Source organism: Zootoca vivipara, chromosome 12 (assembly GCF_963506605.1).
Source record: "Zootoca vivipara chromosome 12, rZooViv1.1, whole genome shotgun sequence".
In the NCBI taxonomy this organism is placed as follows: Eukaryota; Metazoa; Chordata; class Lepidosauria; order Squamata; family Lacertidae; genus Zootoca; species Zootoca vivipara.
This window is the reverse complement of record NC_083287.1, coordinates 56,816,350-56,834,266: the sequence shown is the minus strand read 5'-3', so window position 1 is coordinate 56,834,266 and position 17,917 is coordinate 56,816,350. Positions and strand designations below refer to the sequence as shown.

The 17,917-nt window shown below is 51.5% G+C and overlaps 2 protein-coding genes across 2 annotated transcripts in view; one reads left to right on the top strand and one right to left on the bottom strand.

Annotated features, from left to right (window-relative positions):
• SCAP (SREBF chaperone) overlaps positions 1-12,100 on the top strand; it is a 54,239-nt gene extending 42,139 nt beyond the window's left edge. Inside the window, exons 17-23 of the mRNA XM_035130081.2 lie at positions 1,668-2,250; positions 3,468-3,553; positions 4,127-4,209; positions 4,644-4,810; positions 5,463-5,543; positions 6,725-6,931; positions 9,179-12,100. Coding sequence (XP_034985972.2) covers positions 1,668-2,250; positions 3,468-3,553; positions 4,127-4,209; positions 4,644-4,810; positions 5,463-5,543; positions 6,725-6,931; positions 9,179-9,424 — 1,453 coding nt within the window. The 3' untranslated portion in view covers positions 9,425-12,100. The remainder of the gene's footprint in view (positions 1-1,667; positions 2,251-3,467; positions 3,554-4,126; positions 4,210-4,643; positions 4,811-5,462; positions 5,544-6,724; positions 6,932-9,178) is intronic.
• A 71-nt stretch (positions 12,101-12,171) lies between these two features.
• PTPN23 (protein tyrosine phosphatase non-receptor type 23) overlaps positions 12,172-17,917 on the bottom strand; it is a 50,628-nt gene continuing 44,882 nt past the window's right edge. Inside the window, exons 23-25 of the mRNA XM_035129804.2 lie at positions 16,896-17,034; positions 15,910-16,023; positions 12,172-14,176 (exon numbers count right to left, since the gene is read on the bottom strand). Of these exons, the coding sequence (XP_034985695.2) occupies positions 13,580-14,176; positions 15,910-16,023; positions 16,896-17,034 (850 nt within the window). The 3' untranslated portion in view covers positions 12,172-13,579. The remainder of the gene's footprint in view (positions 14,177-15,909; positions 16,024-16,895; positions 17,035-17,917) is intronic.

Here is a 17,917-nt window from a genome sequence, read left to right as displayed (position 1 = left end):
CAATAGGATTAAGGTCTTTTTCTCAACTCTGTTCATGTCATAACATTTTTGCTGTGAAGAAGAGGCATGTGATCTCTGCTGAGTCAAATTCAGTTTTGAGAACTGCAAAAGTAAACCAAGCATCTGTGATAATATCTTGTAGGCAGAGAAACTGCCCAATAATCTTACAAAAACCTCTGGAAGAGCATGACATTGTGAATGGATTAATGGAATTTATTTACCCAAAAAAATTAAACATATGCAACCTTATTCTACATAATTAAAAAACTAATCTTTATTTCATGATGGGACAACCTTTGGATGGTAATATATTTTCCTCAAAAAGCATTTTATTTTAAAAAAATCCGATTTAAATAAAAAATGATTTTTTAAAAAATCATTAATTTTTATCCACCCTGCGATCCAGCATGCTCCAGTCCTTATTGCGGGCCTGGGTTCAAATCCATATGCAGTCTAAATCTCTGGGTTTCCCTGCTCTCCGCCTCAGTTTCACAAAGGGTAGATATCAATAATCTACTGACGAATGTGCTGTCTATGCTCTAGAAATGCGAATGCTCTAGAATATGCTCTAGAAATGCGAATGCTCTAGAATATGCTCTAGAAATGCGAATGCTCTAGAATATGCTCTAGAAATGCGAATGCACGAAGGGCTGCCTGACCTCCCTTGAGAAAACATTGCCAGTGGTCTCTGAAGGAAATTTCTACTTCTGGCTGAAGTTGCTCTGTGGTGTAAGGTGTGTTGCATCAACTTCAATGGGTGGTCGAGCTACGCCCCAAACTTCTGTTGTCTGTTCTCCGGTAGTCTCTAGGAGAGACTCCTGCAGCGCGTTATATGTGGGGCTGCCTTTGAAAGATGGTTTGGAAACTGCAGCTGCTGCAGAACTCAGCAACCAGGTTGCTCGTTGGGGCAAGATGCTCTGAGCACAAAACAACAATCTTGGGCAGATTCCACTGAGCACCAATTGGTTTCCAGGCCCAATTCAAAGTCCTGGCTTTGACCTAGAAAGTCTTTATAATCTCTATTTTTTGGCACACCTGGTCACAAACTTGTATAATATAATAATAATAATTTATTATTTATACCCCGCCCATCTGGCCGGGTTCCCCCAGCCACTTTGGGCGGCTTCCAACAGAATATTAAAATACAGAAATCCATCAAACATTAAAAGCTTCCCTAAACAGGGCTGCCTTGAGATGCCTTCTAAAGGTCTGGTAATTGTTGTTCTCTTTGACCTCTGGTGGGAGGGCATTCCACAGGGTGGGTGCCACTACCGAGAAGGCCCTCTGCCTGGTTCCCTGTAACTTGGCTTCTCGTAGCGAGGGAACCGCCAGAAGGCCCTCGGTGCTGGACCTCAGTGTCCAGGTAGAATGATGGTGGAGGAGACGCTTCTTCAGGACCGAGGCCGTTTAGGGCTTTAAAGGTCAGCACCAACACTTTGAACTGTGCTCGGAAACATACTGGGAGCCAATGTAGATCTTTCAGGACCGGTGTTATGTGGTCTCGGCGGCCGCTCCCAGTCACCAGTCTAGCTGCTTGTAGAAGAAATGAGCTGCTGGATTGGCTAAGGTTGGGTGTCTGCTTAATTCCAAGGTGGCCATATCCCTCTCCGTGCTCTGCTTGACCGCTCCCCTCACCCCATGTCCTCCTCTTCTTGGCTGCCTTCCAGGCTGCGTCGAGAGAACAGCAGCATCTTCGATTACCAGGACTGCTGGGACCCCAACCGCCCCGACAGCAAGGGTGGGCTAGATGACGCCTCTGACGGCAGCTGCCGCCGCCCCTTCAAGAGGGCCCGGAGCCCCCCGCAGCCCCTCCTGTTCAGTGACCAACCCGACCTCACCTCCCTCATTGACACCAACTTCTCTGAGCAAGCCAAGGCCGCATCTGCCCCAGAGCCCCGCCACCGTGCCACTTGCGGCCGGCAGGAGTCTGGCTACGACTTCAGCAGTCTGGTGGAGAAGGTCTGCGAGGAGCAGAACCCCTCCAACTGTGTGAACTTCTTGGGTTTCTCTGCCCCCTACGGACAGGCGGTCTTCAGCCCCCTGGCTGGCAGCGGGTCCAGATCCCCAGGATGCGGGGGCGAAGAAGGGGACTGCGCAACCCTCAGGAGCAGCTTTGGGGACGAGCCCTATGCTGGTCTGGAGAAGACGCTCCCTCTTCCCTCTTGGGGCGGCAACTTTGAGAGCTCCATCTGGAGCCTGGAGCTGCAAGGGAACCTCATTGTGGCCGGCCGGAGTAACGGGAGGCTGGAGGTAAGGAAGGAGGCTGGGTCTTGTCAGCCTTGGGCTTTTGAGCCTGGGGGAAGCAGAGCCTTCCATAGCTGTGCTGTTCAGCTGCAGAGTTCCCCCCCCCCCCTAAGGCCAGAAAGAAAGAAAGAACTTTAGGTTTTGATCACAAAGGACAGCAAGGGAGGTATCTTCCACACAAAGCCATGTGCACGCACACACACCAAGCCCATGACAGCTTGCACTCTTTGGGAGCCTTTGGCCCCTGGGCCTGATCAGGCCCACCAGGGATCCTTATTTGGCCCTCCCACCTCTCCGCCACCTACTGTTGGCTGTGGGACTTGTAAACCCAAGATGCCAAATGAATTTGAACTGTAACCTAAGTGCGTTCCGGCACCTTCCTTTCCAGTTGCAAGTGTAGTTCAGTGCTTTTAGAATTTTTACCTTAAAGCCCACCGGTTACAGCTGGAAAAGAAGGAATTGAGAGTGCAGTCTAAAGGCTCCCCATTTCTTACTGCTTCCATGCTATCTAGCAGTGTTAGAAACTCAGCTATATGAGCAAGGCTCCAAATGGTTCCTTAAACCAAGGTCACAGTCGCCAAAATGGAATGCATAGTAGCCGTTTGGGGGCAAGACAGCTCTAAAGTCTTATTTATCAGTCGTGAGCTAGGTTAAGAATTAGATAACTGAAAGGCATCTTCGCTTGGTCACAAGTGGCCAATAATAGTCAGGTACAAAATATGCCTGACTAATTTCGAACACTGACATCAGGTGGATTGAGAGGTGCGTGTCCCTGTGGCCCACGGCGGTTAAGTTGTAGATCTGGCCTGCCAACTGGATCCGGTTCCCATCTCTGTCTCAGAAGGTGGCATGGCCCAATCTGTTTTGAGCAAGGGGAAATGGGAAGCCAGTGAGCCAGAAGCCAACTGATGTAACACCTATTCTCACCTGGCATGGAATTGTCACTCTCTTTTCCTTACATCCCCAAATACCCCTAGTTCTGCAGAATGTCTTCTGGCTTCAGAAAGACTACTAGCATATGCCGAGAGGTTCCCCCAAGAGCATCTATCTGCACCCAGCCTGCACGGTTTCTCCATACTCTGATGGGTGCAGGGGGATGAGAGGCAACTGAAAGATCATCAAGTTCATCTCCCCCCCTCCCCCAGTTCTTTATTTGCTTGCTGTCTGGACTGGTGGGAATTGTATCCCAAAACACCCCTCTCTCCTGGCCTCCTGTGTTGCAGGTGTGGGATGCCATTGAGGGGACTCTGCATTGCAGTAACGAAGATGGCCAGTCAGGCATCACCGCCCTTGTCTTCCTGAACGGCAGGTAAGAAGCCCGACTCCTCCACCCCCAGAGCACCTCACAGTAGCTGATGGTTAGTTATGTCCAGGTGATGGACCAGCTATATATATTTAGGTGTCTGCCTTGACCCCCTGCTGCTCCACCATGCCATGCCTGCCTTTCCCAAGTGATCGCAACTTCTCGCCTCTCCTGACTGCAGGAATATTCCTCGGGTCTCAGGAGGGTGAGGCGTTCGGCTTGCCTTAACCCAGGAGGAGCTGCTCCTTGTGGTCAGTCTCCAGGCCTCCCTTGGCTTTCCACAAGGCACATGATGATCCTTGGGTCTCGTGTAGACTCTTCCCCTCTCCCCACCCTTTGCCAGCCAGTCCATGCAGCTTTGATTGCCTTCCTTGTGTGACTTCCAGGGCAGATCCTCAGTCCCAGAGCTGTGCACTCACTTCCTCATGCGCCCCCTCCCAATAACTTTTGCAGAAGGCCCACAGTGGCAAGGGAGATGGTTTTCTCTCCCCTGCCTCAGGCCACAAGGACAAATATGGCTGGGCCTGTGGAAATAGGGAGTGCTCACATTTCTCTTTCCTTCTGTACCCCTTGGGATAGGATTGTTGCTGCTAGGCTGAATGGCTCCCTGGATTTCTATTCCTTGAGGACGCACACCTCTTTGGATCACTCCCAGCTCAGAGGTGAGTGTTGCGCTCCCCCCACCCCGCAGGTGGAAGCAGAAGTTTATTGGCCTGCTCTTGTCACTGCCCCTCCAGGTTCAGGCTGCTCTCTGCTCTGCTTTCCTTTGGATCTGCCCAGGATCCAATAGTGGAAGAGCTGGCAGGTAATTCCCTCTCCAGCAGCAGGTCCTGGCTATTCTCCGGCACCTACAACTTCCATGTGCTTGATGACTGTGTAACCTCCCCCTGTAGAGACACAGCAGAGCCATCATTAATAGCCTTCTCCTCTTCCAAGAATTTGTCAAATCCTCTTTCAAAGCCATCTGGGTTGGCAGCCATCCCTGCTTCCTTTAGTTCCATAGCTTATCTGTGTGCTGCATGAGGAAGGACTTTCCTTCCCCTGTCCCCTGAGGAGGAAGAGGCCTGACCAAACCACCTTTCCCCCCCCCCCCCAGGAACACCCAGCAGGAGCAGCCTCCCATCCTCTCCTATGTACAGCAGCAATGACGTCATCACGTGTCAGCTGACCCACACGGTGACTTGCGCTCACCAGAAGCCAATTACAGCCCTGAAGGCTGCAGCAGGGCGTCTGGTCACAGGGAGCCAGGATCATACGCTAAGGGTGAGTAACGGGGGGGCTGGCAAATGTGGCGTAATGGGGTGGCGTTGGCTGCAGAACTGCTTCGTTCCAGCTTCTCTTTCACGTTGCCCATGCCTTGCCTGTGGTCTGGCTGCCGTTCCATAACTTATTGGTGGCGCCAGCCAGGGATGGAGCCTTCAAGGGGCAGGCTGAGGTGTGTCGCACCCTTTTCTTGTACTGCTTTTGTTTCTGAGGCTGCCGCGGTGGCTGATGCTTTCTGCTTTCCGTTTCTTGCCTGACTGTGAGTGTTTGAGAGGTGGCAGGTGGCGCACGCTCCTTTCCTCCAGCCCTGCAAAAGGCAGCAGCTGGACGTGCCCAGGAGCAAGCAAGGAGGGAAAGGATGTACCAGTCTTGCCCGGCCAGAGACCAGCAGTACTTGAGATCACAACGTCCAACAGCTTCTGTGGCTGTTCATGCTGCCAGGCTCGGCCAAAGGAAGGGCAGGCATGTGGCCTGTCAGCCCCTGTATGCGTCTTCTACCCCTTGAGCTCCCCTTACAGGTCTCTATCTGCACAGGCCAGGGGTTGCCCACTTGCAGTGGGGAGAGTAAATGTGTGTGTGTGTGAGAGAGACACCCCTCCTGCACAACAAGCCCCTCTTCCACTGCTGCTGACACCACTTCTTCCACATTCAGGTGTACCGCCTGGAAGATTCCTGCTGCCTCTTCACGCTGCAGGGCCACTCGGGAGCCATCACAGCCGTCTACGTTGACCAGGTAGGAGGGAACTCACAGGGCCCAGGACACGGTTGCAGCTGCAAGAGAAGAGCGAGGAGGAGGGCACAGGTGGAGAAAGGCAGGGGGAACAGGCGACATAAGGCCAACCAGCCCACCACTTTTATTTATTGTTATTTATTAAATTTCTATACCAGCCTTCATCTGAGGGCCACTGAGCAGTTTACAATATAAAAACACAAAAATGCATAGCTTAGTAACAAAGACAACCCCCTCCCAGTTTAAAAAGCAATAGATTGTTTACTTAACCAAAGGCCTGGGAGAAGAGGAATGTTTTTTGCCTGGCACTTAAAGATATGGAATGCTTTCAGTGTTTCCTTCGAAACCATGAGGACTAGGATTTTTTTTGAGGGTGAGCAATGAAGAACAGTGAGGTTGGAAGTGCCCAGTTACACTTTTTCAATCTCTATAGAATGAAAATAGCCTTGCAGCTTTGAAAGCCTCCCTGAGAAACGTCTGGATTGGGCCTTGCAGGATCACTCAGTCTTTATCTTCCTATTAAATTTTAATTATAAACACATTTGCATATTTGTTGAGCACCAATACAGGTGCCCTTTTGAGGTTAAAGAAGAAAGGGCACAATTTGGGATTTAAACCACACGAGGAACGGTCACTCTCTGTTCTGTTCATTGGTTTGGACATCTGGAGTATGATTTTTTTCATATGGCACCAGAGCCAAAATGGCTTCTGAGAATAAATGAATTCATGGAAGGTCCAGCTTTGCCTGGATTCCAGTTGAACACACTTAACTGGAGGTACCTCTTAGCAATAAGGCCACAGTACAGATGACCTTGATTTCACCCTAAGATGTAAAATATTTCAATCTCCCGTTTGCATTGCCCCACCTGTAAGACTAGGCATCACAATGCCATTGCATTCCCCACTTGACAAGCCGTCCCTGCTCATGCTTGGAACAGAGAGGGGAGCTTTGGTGGAGGGTGTGTGAGGACAAACGCCTTTAAGGGTGCGCCTCTGCCCATCTTCTGTGAGGCAGGACTTCCTTCTGCACTGCTTGGGTCCCCTCTCCCTTGGCTTATCTTCATCCAGCTGGCTTGTTAGAAGCTTTCAGCCTTAATTCTCCAGCCTGATGTTCACCTTCGGGTGGAGGCCTGAGGAAGAAGGACCTGGGGGACCCTAGTGACATGGCCCTTGTTGCCTTTCAGACGATGGTGCTAGCCAGCGGGGGCCAGGATGGGGCCATCTGCCTCTGGGATGTGCTGACGGGGAGCAGGGTGAGCCACATGTTTGCCCACCGCGGGGATGTCACCTCCCTGACTTGCACTACCTCCTGCGTCATCAGCAGCGGCCTGGACGACGTCATCAGCATCTGGGACCGAAGCTCTGGGATCAAGCACTATTCCATTCAGCAGGTGTGCAGCTGGGGTCCTTCCTCAGACAAAGCTTTTTTCCCCTCTGCTGGCTGCCAGGAAGAACAGTGGTGGCAATTAGGTTTTGCCGCTTGGATGAGGCAGCGAGATCCAGTAGCACTCCTGTTGTCCTGGCAACCTCCCAACCACACTGCAGTAATGCACAGAACATGGGGCTGCCTTTGAAGGTGGCGCAGAAGCTTCCATGAGTCTAGGGAGAGTTTTAATGGCTCTGTGATGGGGGTTCCGCCTGTTGCCAATTTGTTTCTGACCTAGATTCCAGGCACAGGGCCTTTTAAAGACTTTGTACGGCCTAGATCACCCAGAGATTTGGAGTGTGTTGAGTAATCGATGTGCTGGTGGCGCGCAGCCCCTGATCCCCTTTCTTCTCTGTTTCTCCACAGCTCTGTGGTGGTGATTGTTCTATAATAGGCTGGATGAGAGCCATTAAATTGAAGCTAAGTGGTTGGGTCCCTAGACTGGCTTCCCCCATAGCATGAGGTGTGCAGCGTGGGGCACTTCTGGGTCTGCTTCTGTCCCTTGAAACACAGGTGGTCTCAGCTGCACAAGATTATTCCATCAGTTTCAGCCCATGGCTCAACTGCAACCCTGTGTGGGCAGGGATAACTTAGCTCCAGTTGTCTAGGCTGGGTTACCATCCAGGTTAGATTGCTGCAACACATGGGGCTGCCTTTTGAAGACAGTTCCAAAACTTACAACTACAACGGGATTCACCAGCCAGACTATTAACTGAGACCAGAAGGTCTGAACATATTACACCAGTTCTGGCCTGACTACACTGGCTGTGGAGTAGTTCCAAGTGCTGGTTTTGACCTTTAAAGCCCTGTGTGGATCATGACCACAGTACCTCAAGGACCCCCCCTCCCTCCCTGCATGAAGCATCCAAGACCCTGCTGGTCTTCATCAGGGGCCCCACCTGAGTGGGGTGCAGAGTGGCCTTTTCAGTGGTGGCCCCCTGTCTGTGGAATGCTTGTCAGCCTTTAGGCCCCAGGTGAAGACCTTATGGTTTACCCTGCCGTGGTGCTCATCCTTTAGTCAGGGGGTTGCACGAGCCTTTCATGTACAGTGGTGCCTCGCTTAACGAATGCCCTGCTTAACAAAATTTCTGCTTAACGAAAGGATTTTTCGAGCAGAGCTTGCCTCGCTAGACGAATGCGTTTTACGAAAAATTCGTCTAGCGAATCGCGGTTTCCCATTGGAATGCATTGAAATTCAATTAATGCGTTCCTATGGGCAAAAAAAAAGTCAGAAAAAATCCAGTGCATTCCTATGGGATTCGCTAGACGAATTTTTCTCTATAAGAAAAGACCCATGGAACGAATTAATTTCGTCTAGCGAGGCACCACTGTATTTAGTGTTGTTCATTGTTTGACATTTTTCTGTGCTTTAAAGTCTGAAAATGTGGTAGTAATAGATCCAGATGAACGGAAGGCATGTGTGTTCCCTCCCTTTATATTTGTACCTGTTCACTGAAGTTTGTCAGTGAGACCTGCTTACAGGCGCCCCTTTGCCAGATTATCTGCAGTGGCTGCTAGGGCTCTCTCAGGGTCAGCCCTGCAGTTGCGGACTCTGCACTAGACATACCCAGGAACTTGGTCTCCTTAGAAGATTAATTTAGGCCTTTTTTAGGCAGGCTTTTGATCTTCAGGCATGCCTGAGTATGTCATGGATGTGACAGAAAGTGAGTGTTACAATTTAGAATGAAACACATTTTAATTGCCGTTTTAAAGTCTTGACTGTTTTGGAATGTTATTGTTTTGTAGCGTTATTACTGTATTTTTCCTTTGAATTTTGTTTTAGTTGTGTGTTTTTTTGGTCTGGCTCCTGGTTTTCGGAGAGACCCAACTGCCATAGTCATAGATGGTGGAGAGGGTTGTCGATGGCAGTACTCTGCCTCCACAGTTGAGAGGCAGCAATGCTTCTGAATGCCAGTTGCTGGAAAACCACAGAAGGGGAGAAATGCTCTTGTGTTTGGGTCCTCCTTGCTGGTTTCACAGTGTCAGCTGGTTGACCACTGTGAGAACAAGAGGCTGGACTAGCTGGGCCGCTGGCCTGATCCAGGAAGCTCTTAAATTGTATCTTGAGGGTGGCTGGGACAAGCGCTCTGATGCCCACAGTTGTCTGCGATTGGTGCCTGCAATAGCAAAGATGAGGCCCACGGATCTCAGGACGGGCTCTGTTCAGCTCCGCCTCCCCTTCTCACCCTCTTCCCATTTGCTCTCTGCACAGGATATGGGATGTGGGGCCAGCCTGGGAGTGATCTCTGACAACCTGCTGGTGACCGGAGGCCAGGGCTGCGTTTCTTTCTGGGACATCGGCTACGGAGACCTGCTGCAGACAGTCTACCTGGGCAAGAGCAATGAATCGCAGCCTGCTCGGCAGATCCTGGTCCTGGAAAATGCAGCCATCGTCTGTAACTTTGGCAGTGAACTCAGCCTGGTCTACGTCCCGTCAGTGCTGGAGAAGCGAGACTGAAGCAGGATCTTGCGGACAGGCCAGAAATGACCCCCCCCCCTCACCCCTCTGATTTTCTAACTAGGAGGGGCAGGGATCAGGGCAGTCTCTCGGGGAGCTGAGAGAGAAAGAGAGAGCCGCTGCCTCTCCCCATCTTCCCGCAATTCCTTTTTCTTTCCCCGGTCTGCAGTTTGACCGTGGTGGAAGAGAAGGGGGCTGACATCTGTAGGGGGTGGTTTTCTCCATGCTCACAATAAGCTAAGAACCCAGCACCGGAGGACAGCGGAGGTAGAATACCCTGCTGTGGTTGGGTGTGAGCAAGCGCTGAGAGATTGTGGGCTGAGGGAGAGACCCTCCATCAAAGCCCTGCCTCCCACTTGCAATCTTGAGGGAGAACCCTAGGTCCCTGCTTGTTTGACTGTAAAAGGGAGGGGGGGTGAGAATGGGGTTGCATCCCCAATAAGTCTTTTGCTCTGGCTGCAGTGCCCAACTCCTTCCTCAAAGGTCTGTCACTGCAGGAGCTAACTTTGCACATGTTGGATGGAATGTGTTTTGTGTGTGGCCTCCTGAGGTGCAGCGATAGCAAGGAACAGCTGCTTCAGTGCTGTTGCTCCACACACCCTCCTCCTCCTCCTCCTCCCTGAGCTCCACCCTTCCTTCTTCCTCTGGCAGGCACGGCTTCTGTCCCACACTTTGAAGGAGAAAAAACTGGGCTGGCTGCTGTGGTTGGTGGGATTCCTACCCCTGGGGCGGGGTAGGATTTTTGTGAAGCTGTTTTCCTAGAGGGAAAGAGCGCTTGCGCACTGAGCGCATGTGAGGTCTCTCCAGTTGCAGTAGCCCTGGGATAGCTGTCCTACTGATCCCATAGTGACGGCCTCCTCCTCATCCAGCCTGCTAGGGGAAAGGTTAGGCATACTGTACTACCTGCCATATTTATTGATGTGCTGTACATAGTTATTTATTCTGGCATGTAAGAGTGAGGGGAGTGGGGAAGCTCGAACCCATGTCTCCCCAGGAGCGGAAGGCCTCTGCATCGTCAGCCTGGTTTGGGCTAGTGAAGAGGCTGCAGGAGGCTGTTATGCAACGGCTCTCGCTAGAGCTAGCTTTGTTCTGTGGAGAGAAAGTGGGGGGCAGGCAGGGGCCTGGCTTCTGCGCCCAACGCTGAGGTGAGGGGACTCCGCCCCTCTCTCGTGTCCCAGTATGCCAGAATATCCCTGCTTTTTACACAACTCCAAGAGGGAGATAGATGACCGGTTTGCCAGAGCAGCAAAGGCTGCAGCTTCAGGGCCAGTGGCAGACCTTGGAGTCTCAAATTTCAGTGGTGCCCTTTGCAGCAGCGCCAAAATTCAGAACTCCCTCGCCGCATCTTGCCTTCCATTCTACATAATAGTTGTGGCACCCCCCCCCCAAAGGCTGTGCGACCGAGCTGTTCGCGCTCCCCTAAATCCACAGCAGAGTGTGCAACTTTTATTTTTGGGTGTGCTGGGCTGCAGCTCTGGGAGGAAAGAAAGCAAATGAGCAAGAGAAGGAACAGAGGTAGCAGAGACACAGAGAAATTGGGGAAGAGCTGCTGGAACAAGCAACGCTTTTGAAACGGTAATACCATTAATTGACTGTCTAGTTCACGGTGTTTTTACTTTAGCATCTCCTGCTGTAGGAGCCCTGTGCACTGTATGCTACTCAAGGGAGCTTTTGGGGGGGGGAATTAACCTGCTGTATTCTGTTTGTCCAACTGCCCCAAGCTTGGCAGGGGCAAGAGACTACTTTGCAATGCTGGCCAGTGGAGGCCCACCCGGGGCCTCAAAGCACCCCCTCCCCCTGGCACCCTTGCGCCCGCTGCTTCCTCTTGGATCGTCGTCCGTGTCCACACCATGCCTCAGGTGGCCTTAGCTCTGCTGTGCCCTTTGGACTGTACAGCGGCAGCTGCTTTTGTACCAGATTGTGTTTTATAATGTGTATAGAGACAGACACATTAAACAGAACTAACTTAATGCCTCCTGTGTGTTTTGCGGAGTAGCGGGGAAAGGTAATCTTTGCCCAAAATTAGCAAGCCCGTAACCAAAACATAACATTGGGGGGGATCTTAAATACTGCAAGCCCAGAACTGACTGCAGCGAGGCCTCTTCCTGGTGTGTTGTCCTTTGCAGTAGCTCACACTTGAAATCTTTTGAGACCCGCTGCAAAGGGCTGACCTCAATCAAGACTACTGCTGGACGTAGAAGCTTGTTTTCTGTTCTTTCAAATCATTGTCGTTTGCCCCGAACGCAGGCTGTTTGCAAAACGGAGTGGGTGGGGGAGCTGCTTATGCCCCGCCTGTGAAGAACAGACTATCCTCATCCCACAAATCTCCCTTGCACTGCAGCCGAGCACCATTCAGATGAAGACCCTGACTAAGCACTTTAAAGATATTGGCAGGATCTATTGAGCAAATGGTTCTCTTTGTGTAGCTCACTTTAATGCAAACCTTATCAAGCAAGTGGTATACCTTGCATACAATTTTTGTGGGCAATTTAGTTGAAAAAAAAAAAAACCACAAACCAAAATAGATAAAGAGAAAAGGCATTGCTTTCTATTGCATGCTGCTAACGTAACTTAAGGCCCAGCAGCTGCTCACCCCCCCCCCAAACTTCTCAATCATAAAACATTTCTGCAAATTAATTAACTTAGTGCCAAAAAGTTACACACTCATTGTGCTATATTTGGATACTTGCAAACTAAAATGCAGCCCCCTCCGCTGCTTTTGACAAAAATCTAACAATGGATCTATCTGCAGCGCTCCCATTCATTTATTTTAGTAGCAAAGAGCTGAAAAAAGTTGGTTCTAAATTACAGAGTAAGTCGAAACATGACAATGTTACATTTGTACAAAGCGAAAAACAACCCAGAAACCCACCAAGACCTGGCCCCTCTCCCACTTTAACCCTCCTGCCTTCCAGCTACTCATGAAGACAGTCCTTTAAATTGAGGGAGCTGATGGAAAGAGCAAACGCTATGGGGGGAAAATGTGACATTTAAGCATTCCCATTCATTTAATCTGCCTTCATATGGCCACAGTCGGGCAGCATTGTTAAGGAAGCACGCCGCTGCAAGGACCCAAGGTGGCTGGCTCAGTTAACACCCACAGTCCTCCTTCGGTGCCATCACCTGTCTTTTGGGCAGCTCCTCCCCACACTTGCACCTTTGTAAAAGACCATCAGGCACACGGATGAGCCAAATTAACCACATAAAGGGACTTCAAGATGGGGATCCCTAGCTGGAATGTAAGGGCAACAAGATGCAACTGGCCTGGCCAAACAAGAAACAGGTGACGGTGGAGCCGGCAAGACACGGGAGCAGCTTTGGAGGTTGCTGAGAAAGCACGTCTCCTGCTCCTTCACCTAGCAGCTAAAAAGACTCTCCACACACCTTTCATGCAAGCCGATCAAATGTAGCTGCTTGGTCCCAAATGAGCTCTCGCCAGCGCAAAGGGGTTGTGGTTGGGTCTTGGATACCCCATTCAGAGTAGAAGTCGGTAGACAGGAGCAAAAGGGAGTCTTGCCAGAGGCAGTTTAAGGAGCAGCCCTGAAGTGCCACATCTCAAAGCCTTAGAAGCACCAAGGGTGGCAGCGGGGGGGGGGGGGTTTGAAGCCCTTTTACCATAGTCCACCCAAGCCAGGGTTACCTTGGGCTGTGTTTCAAAATCTTCCTCTGGTTGGGAAAATTACCTCGGGGGCTTCTCCAGCTGGGTAACCACCTATGACCGCAGTGAAAATCAAACCACACGTCCCGCTCCGCCCAAACTGCATTCCATTATTTCTGCCCCTCCAAAGGCCAACTTACAGATTCCTTCCTTCCCATGGCACTTGGAGGCAGGCACAAAGTGGGAGAAAGGAACAATCGGCTCAGAAAAATCTTCCTGCACGCCTCCAGCCGTTCAGACACAGCCGGTGGGAAACAGTCTTCTAAGTAGTGGCGGGAGAGGGAAAAAGGATGCGAGGCGAATGGGCACTGCATGGCTCCTGGCGCAGCAGAGGCTTCCTGGCTGTGGCCAGTCTTGAGCTGGAAAAGCTGCATGCTGCGGAGTGTGAACCAGCCCCCTTTCCTCCCTCGCCCTCCCAAGTTTCTAGTCCTCAAAATGCATCAGTGGTGGTATTAGCAGCAGCAGCAGCAAAGTCTTGGGTTGGTGTGATGCCCTCCTCATGTCTTGTTGAGTGTCCACAGCGGGTCCAGCATGCTGAGGGGGTCGTCGCTGGGGCGGGTGCCGCGGAGGCCTTCCCCGTTCTGGGGCTGAAGGAAGCTCTGCTTGCTCACCTTGTGCCTGCCCTTGAGGCTGTTGTCCAGCGTGAAGGCCTCGGGGGTCAGCGAGGCCAGCAGCTCCAAGGAAGAGGAGGACGGGGCCGCAGCCGGAGCAGCAGAGGGCTCTGCCCCGGGAGGCGCTGGCAGGACTTCACTCTCTTCCTGACTCTCCTCTTCCAGGTGGTTGCTGTTCTCGGCCGTGCAGCATCCAGCAGCCTCAGGCGCCGCTGGTGCAGGGGTGGCTGGCGGGGAGAGCGCGGGGGCCAGCTCTGTGCTGGCAACAGGGCAGCCGAGATCGGCAAAGGCGGTCTGAGGGGGGCCAGCAGGGGGCGCTGGGACAGTCAAGGGCAGGGGCTCCAGCTGCTGCCCGTTGGCGGATGAGGGCTCTGCCCCTCCCAAGGGAGGCCTGATGCTGAGCTTGGCGATGGTGGCCTGGATGGAGCTGATGGGCATGTCGGCACCCATCACCAGATCCTGAGGGTCCTGGAGGATATGGGGCTAGAGGGAAAGGAAGAACAGCTTAAAGGGTGCAGCAAGCGTCCTCTGACAAGGCCCTCTGGGATGGGGGGGGGCCGCGATCATTACGTCTTTATATCTGCTGGGAGATGCCCAGAGTGGTTGGGGCAACCTAGTCCGAGGGGCGGGGGTACAACTAATAAAATTATTATTATTATTCACCTGTCCTTCACCCTGAGGTCCTAGGGCAGGTTATGGCGACTTAAAATACAGTAGGATCACAACGCTGATTTTACTTGCATGATAGCAGCTTCATGCAGATCACCAATAAATAATATTATTATTTATTAAATTTGTACACCGCCCTACACCTGTAGATCTCAGGGCGGTTCACAATATAAAAATAACAATAAAAACCCCACAAATCTACCTATATATATAAATGTAAAAATCGTGAGTGCGGGGTCCACTTTTCTCCGTAACCGCTTGACCGATCGTCCTGAAATTTTGACACAACGATCCAGGCCACTCCCCGAGCGTTGTTAGAAGAAAAATCTCTCAAATCTCACACCTCCGCAGGTACAAACCTCTTTTTCAACAAAGTAAAACAGCGCCCTCAAGTGGATTTCCTTCCACAGTACACCCTCTCCCTTCCTGTGAAATCTACACCACACCCACAAACCCCGCCTCCACCACGAGATCCACCACTCATATACATCCATCTGGCAGAGGTGTTGAAGACCAAACCAACTGAAAACAGGCCTTTTCCAGCAACAAGGCTCAACATTGCCAAGTGGAGGTAGGGGCCTGCCTGGGGGGGGATGGGGGGCCGAATAGGGGGCAGGGATACATAATGGGTCAGAACAAGGTGGGGGGAGACACAGGGATGAAACCTGCCCTCTCCACAGTATCTCGCCTCGACGCAGGGGGACTCTGAGGCTCGGGGGGATCTGAAGGGGGGCTATTACCCTCCATTTCACAGACTAATGCACAGCAACGCCTGCAGGGCCAGCTAGTGCATAATAAAAATAAGAACAGAACAAACCCAAAATCCCTCTCCCGCAGCACATTTTAAAAAAGGCATTGTATATCAATCAGCCCAATGCCTCATTGGATAGGAAATAAATGGGGAGAGGGACAGTCTTGTTTACTGAGCTCTGGAGGAGCTTGAAAGGAGACTCCAGAGCCTGGAATCTCTGTGAATGGTTTTCTCACTGCAGAAAGTGTTTTTAAGCTCTCAGCCTTTGCATCATTCTGACAGTGCAAGTTTGCCTTTACGCCCAACTTCTGCGCACGTAGCCCTCGCGCAAGTTGCATTCGTGCTCTACATTAAAAACGCGCAAAATATAAAGTGACAAAAGTGAATGCAATTGCTTGCATTTAAGATTTCCAGTCTGTCTTCTAAAGAGAGGTGACATTTCTCGTGTCACGGGATGTATCCGGTAAGACAGCCTCTCTCCTACCATTTAAAAGTTCCAACTATTGACCAAACATGGGCTTTCAAAACAGTGGGGAGGGCTGCTGCACCCCCTTGCCAGGATTAAGCAAAGTGCAACCGAGCCGACGTGAGATTTTTCTGAAAGAGAGCACTATGCCCGAGTCATCCCAGATACAGGAAAGACGGCTGCGAGGGGATAGGAGCAAAGGAAAGGCGCTCTGCACATGGCCAGAAACCACCTCTTTTAATGGGCTCTCATGACATTCCGCCACCCCACTCTTGTCTCTGTGCTAGCGGAAGGACACTCCACCCACACTTGCCCTCCGATGCACCCTACCTTCTGGGCAGCACTGCTGGCAGGCTTGCTGGCGGAGGGCGCCATGACCCCGTGTCTCTGCAGCACTTGCTTGGCATGTTTCAGGAGAGACTCGTAGCAGAACTTGAGGTGGAGCTGGAAGCGGAGGAGGAGCCAGGATTGAGGGCCAGACATTTCACCTAAATGCCTTTTTCTCAAGGCGGCTTATGGCATTATTCGGAAAAGCCTCATTGCAGGGGGTTGGCCTGGACGACCCTTTGGGGTCCAATGCCACAATTCTTCATTTCCATGAGAAACATCATTGTAAAATGCAAACTAGTTAAAAACAGTAGTGGCGCTGTGGGTTAAATCACAGAGCCTAGGGCTTGCTGATCAGAAGATCAGCGGTTCGAATCCCTGCGACGGGGAGAGCTCCCGTTGCTTGGTCCCAGCTCCTGTCAGCCTAGCAGTTCGAAAGCACGTCAAAATGCAAGTAGATAAATAGGAACCGCTACAGCGGGAAGGTAAACAGCGTTTCCGTGTGCTGCTCTGGTGCGCCAGAAATGGCTTTGTCATGCTGACCACATGACCTGGAAGCTATACGCCGGCTCCCTCGGCCAATAATGCGAGATGAGCGCGCAACCCCAGAGTCGGTCACGACTGGACCTAATGTTCAGGGGTCCCCTTTACCCCCCTTTAAAACACAATGAGAGACCAATGGCAGGCCAGTTGCCAACGTGGTCTGCACTTGTTTTTGAAGGTCTGTCTAAATAGGGACGTCTTAAACTTACTGGGAAAAGATCACAAGGAGGGAGCCAGTCAGACCTCTCTTGGGAGGGAATTGCCAATATGGGAATGGCCACAGAAAAGGCTTCCTCTCGTGTAACCAAGCAACCGGGCCTCAAATGTCGATGCGGCCAGGACAAGGTACACACCCAAGGATCTTAGCACCCAGCCAAGGTCTTTTAGGTGACCCAAGGCTCATGCATGTCACCCACGGCAGCTCCACCCGCACCCCAGCCCCGTACCTTCTCCTGCAGCATGTGCTTCCTCTGCTGGCGGATCTTCTTCACCAGCTGGGGCAAGTCTGGGATGCTGTTGCCGGCCTCCACTTCCTGCATGGCGGCATACAAGAGGCAGAAGGCGCCGGTTCGGCCCACGCCAGAGCTGTGGGGGATGCACAAGATGAACAAGGTTCTGCTGGAGGGGGGCACTCGCAACTTCCCTCCTTAGCTGTGATTCCTACATGGTGGGGGGGTGGGGGGGCGTAGGCTTTGGGGTCCCTTCCAACTCTACAGTTCAAAGATTCCTACCCATGATGGGCCTTCACATAATGAATTTGCCTTCAAAAACTCCGCAGAGCATTTTTAAGGGGTTCAGATGTGTTCATGGAGGAGGAGGCTGGGACAATTCATATTTAAGAACCTAACCTGCAAGCTGGATTCAAGCACAAGCCCTCTTCCCTCCTGCAACTTCCAGCACCTGGTATTCAGATGCATAGGCGGCAAAGCAGAGTCAACATGGCTAGTAGCCATCGATAGCTCTCTCCTCCTCCATGAATTTGTCTAATCCAGTGTTTCACAACCTTTTTTGGGCCACGGCACACTTGTTCCGTGAAAAAAATCACGAGGCACACCACCATTAAAAAAGTTAAAAAATTTAACTCTGTGCCACCCTATATTATAATTATGACTGTAAGAAACACTTGCCAAATATTGCTTTCCGGTGGGTCAGTGCTGTGGATTGGCGGCCGCCAGGCTCGTTTGCACTGAGCTTTGGGAAAGAGGAGGAGAAATATTGCTTTCCGGCGGGTCAGTGTTGTGTAACAATGCAAATCGCTCTTCTCGTTGCCGCACGTCGCGGCACACCAGCCAGCGTCTCGTGGCACACTAGTGTGCCGCGGAACAGCGGTTGAGAAACGCTGGTCTAATCCTCTTTTAAAGCCATCCAAGTTGGTGGCCATTGCTGCCTCCTGTGGCGGGGGGGGGGGGGAGTTCCACATTTTAAGCCTGTGCTGTTTGAAGGAGGACTTCATTTTCTCTGTCCTGAA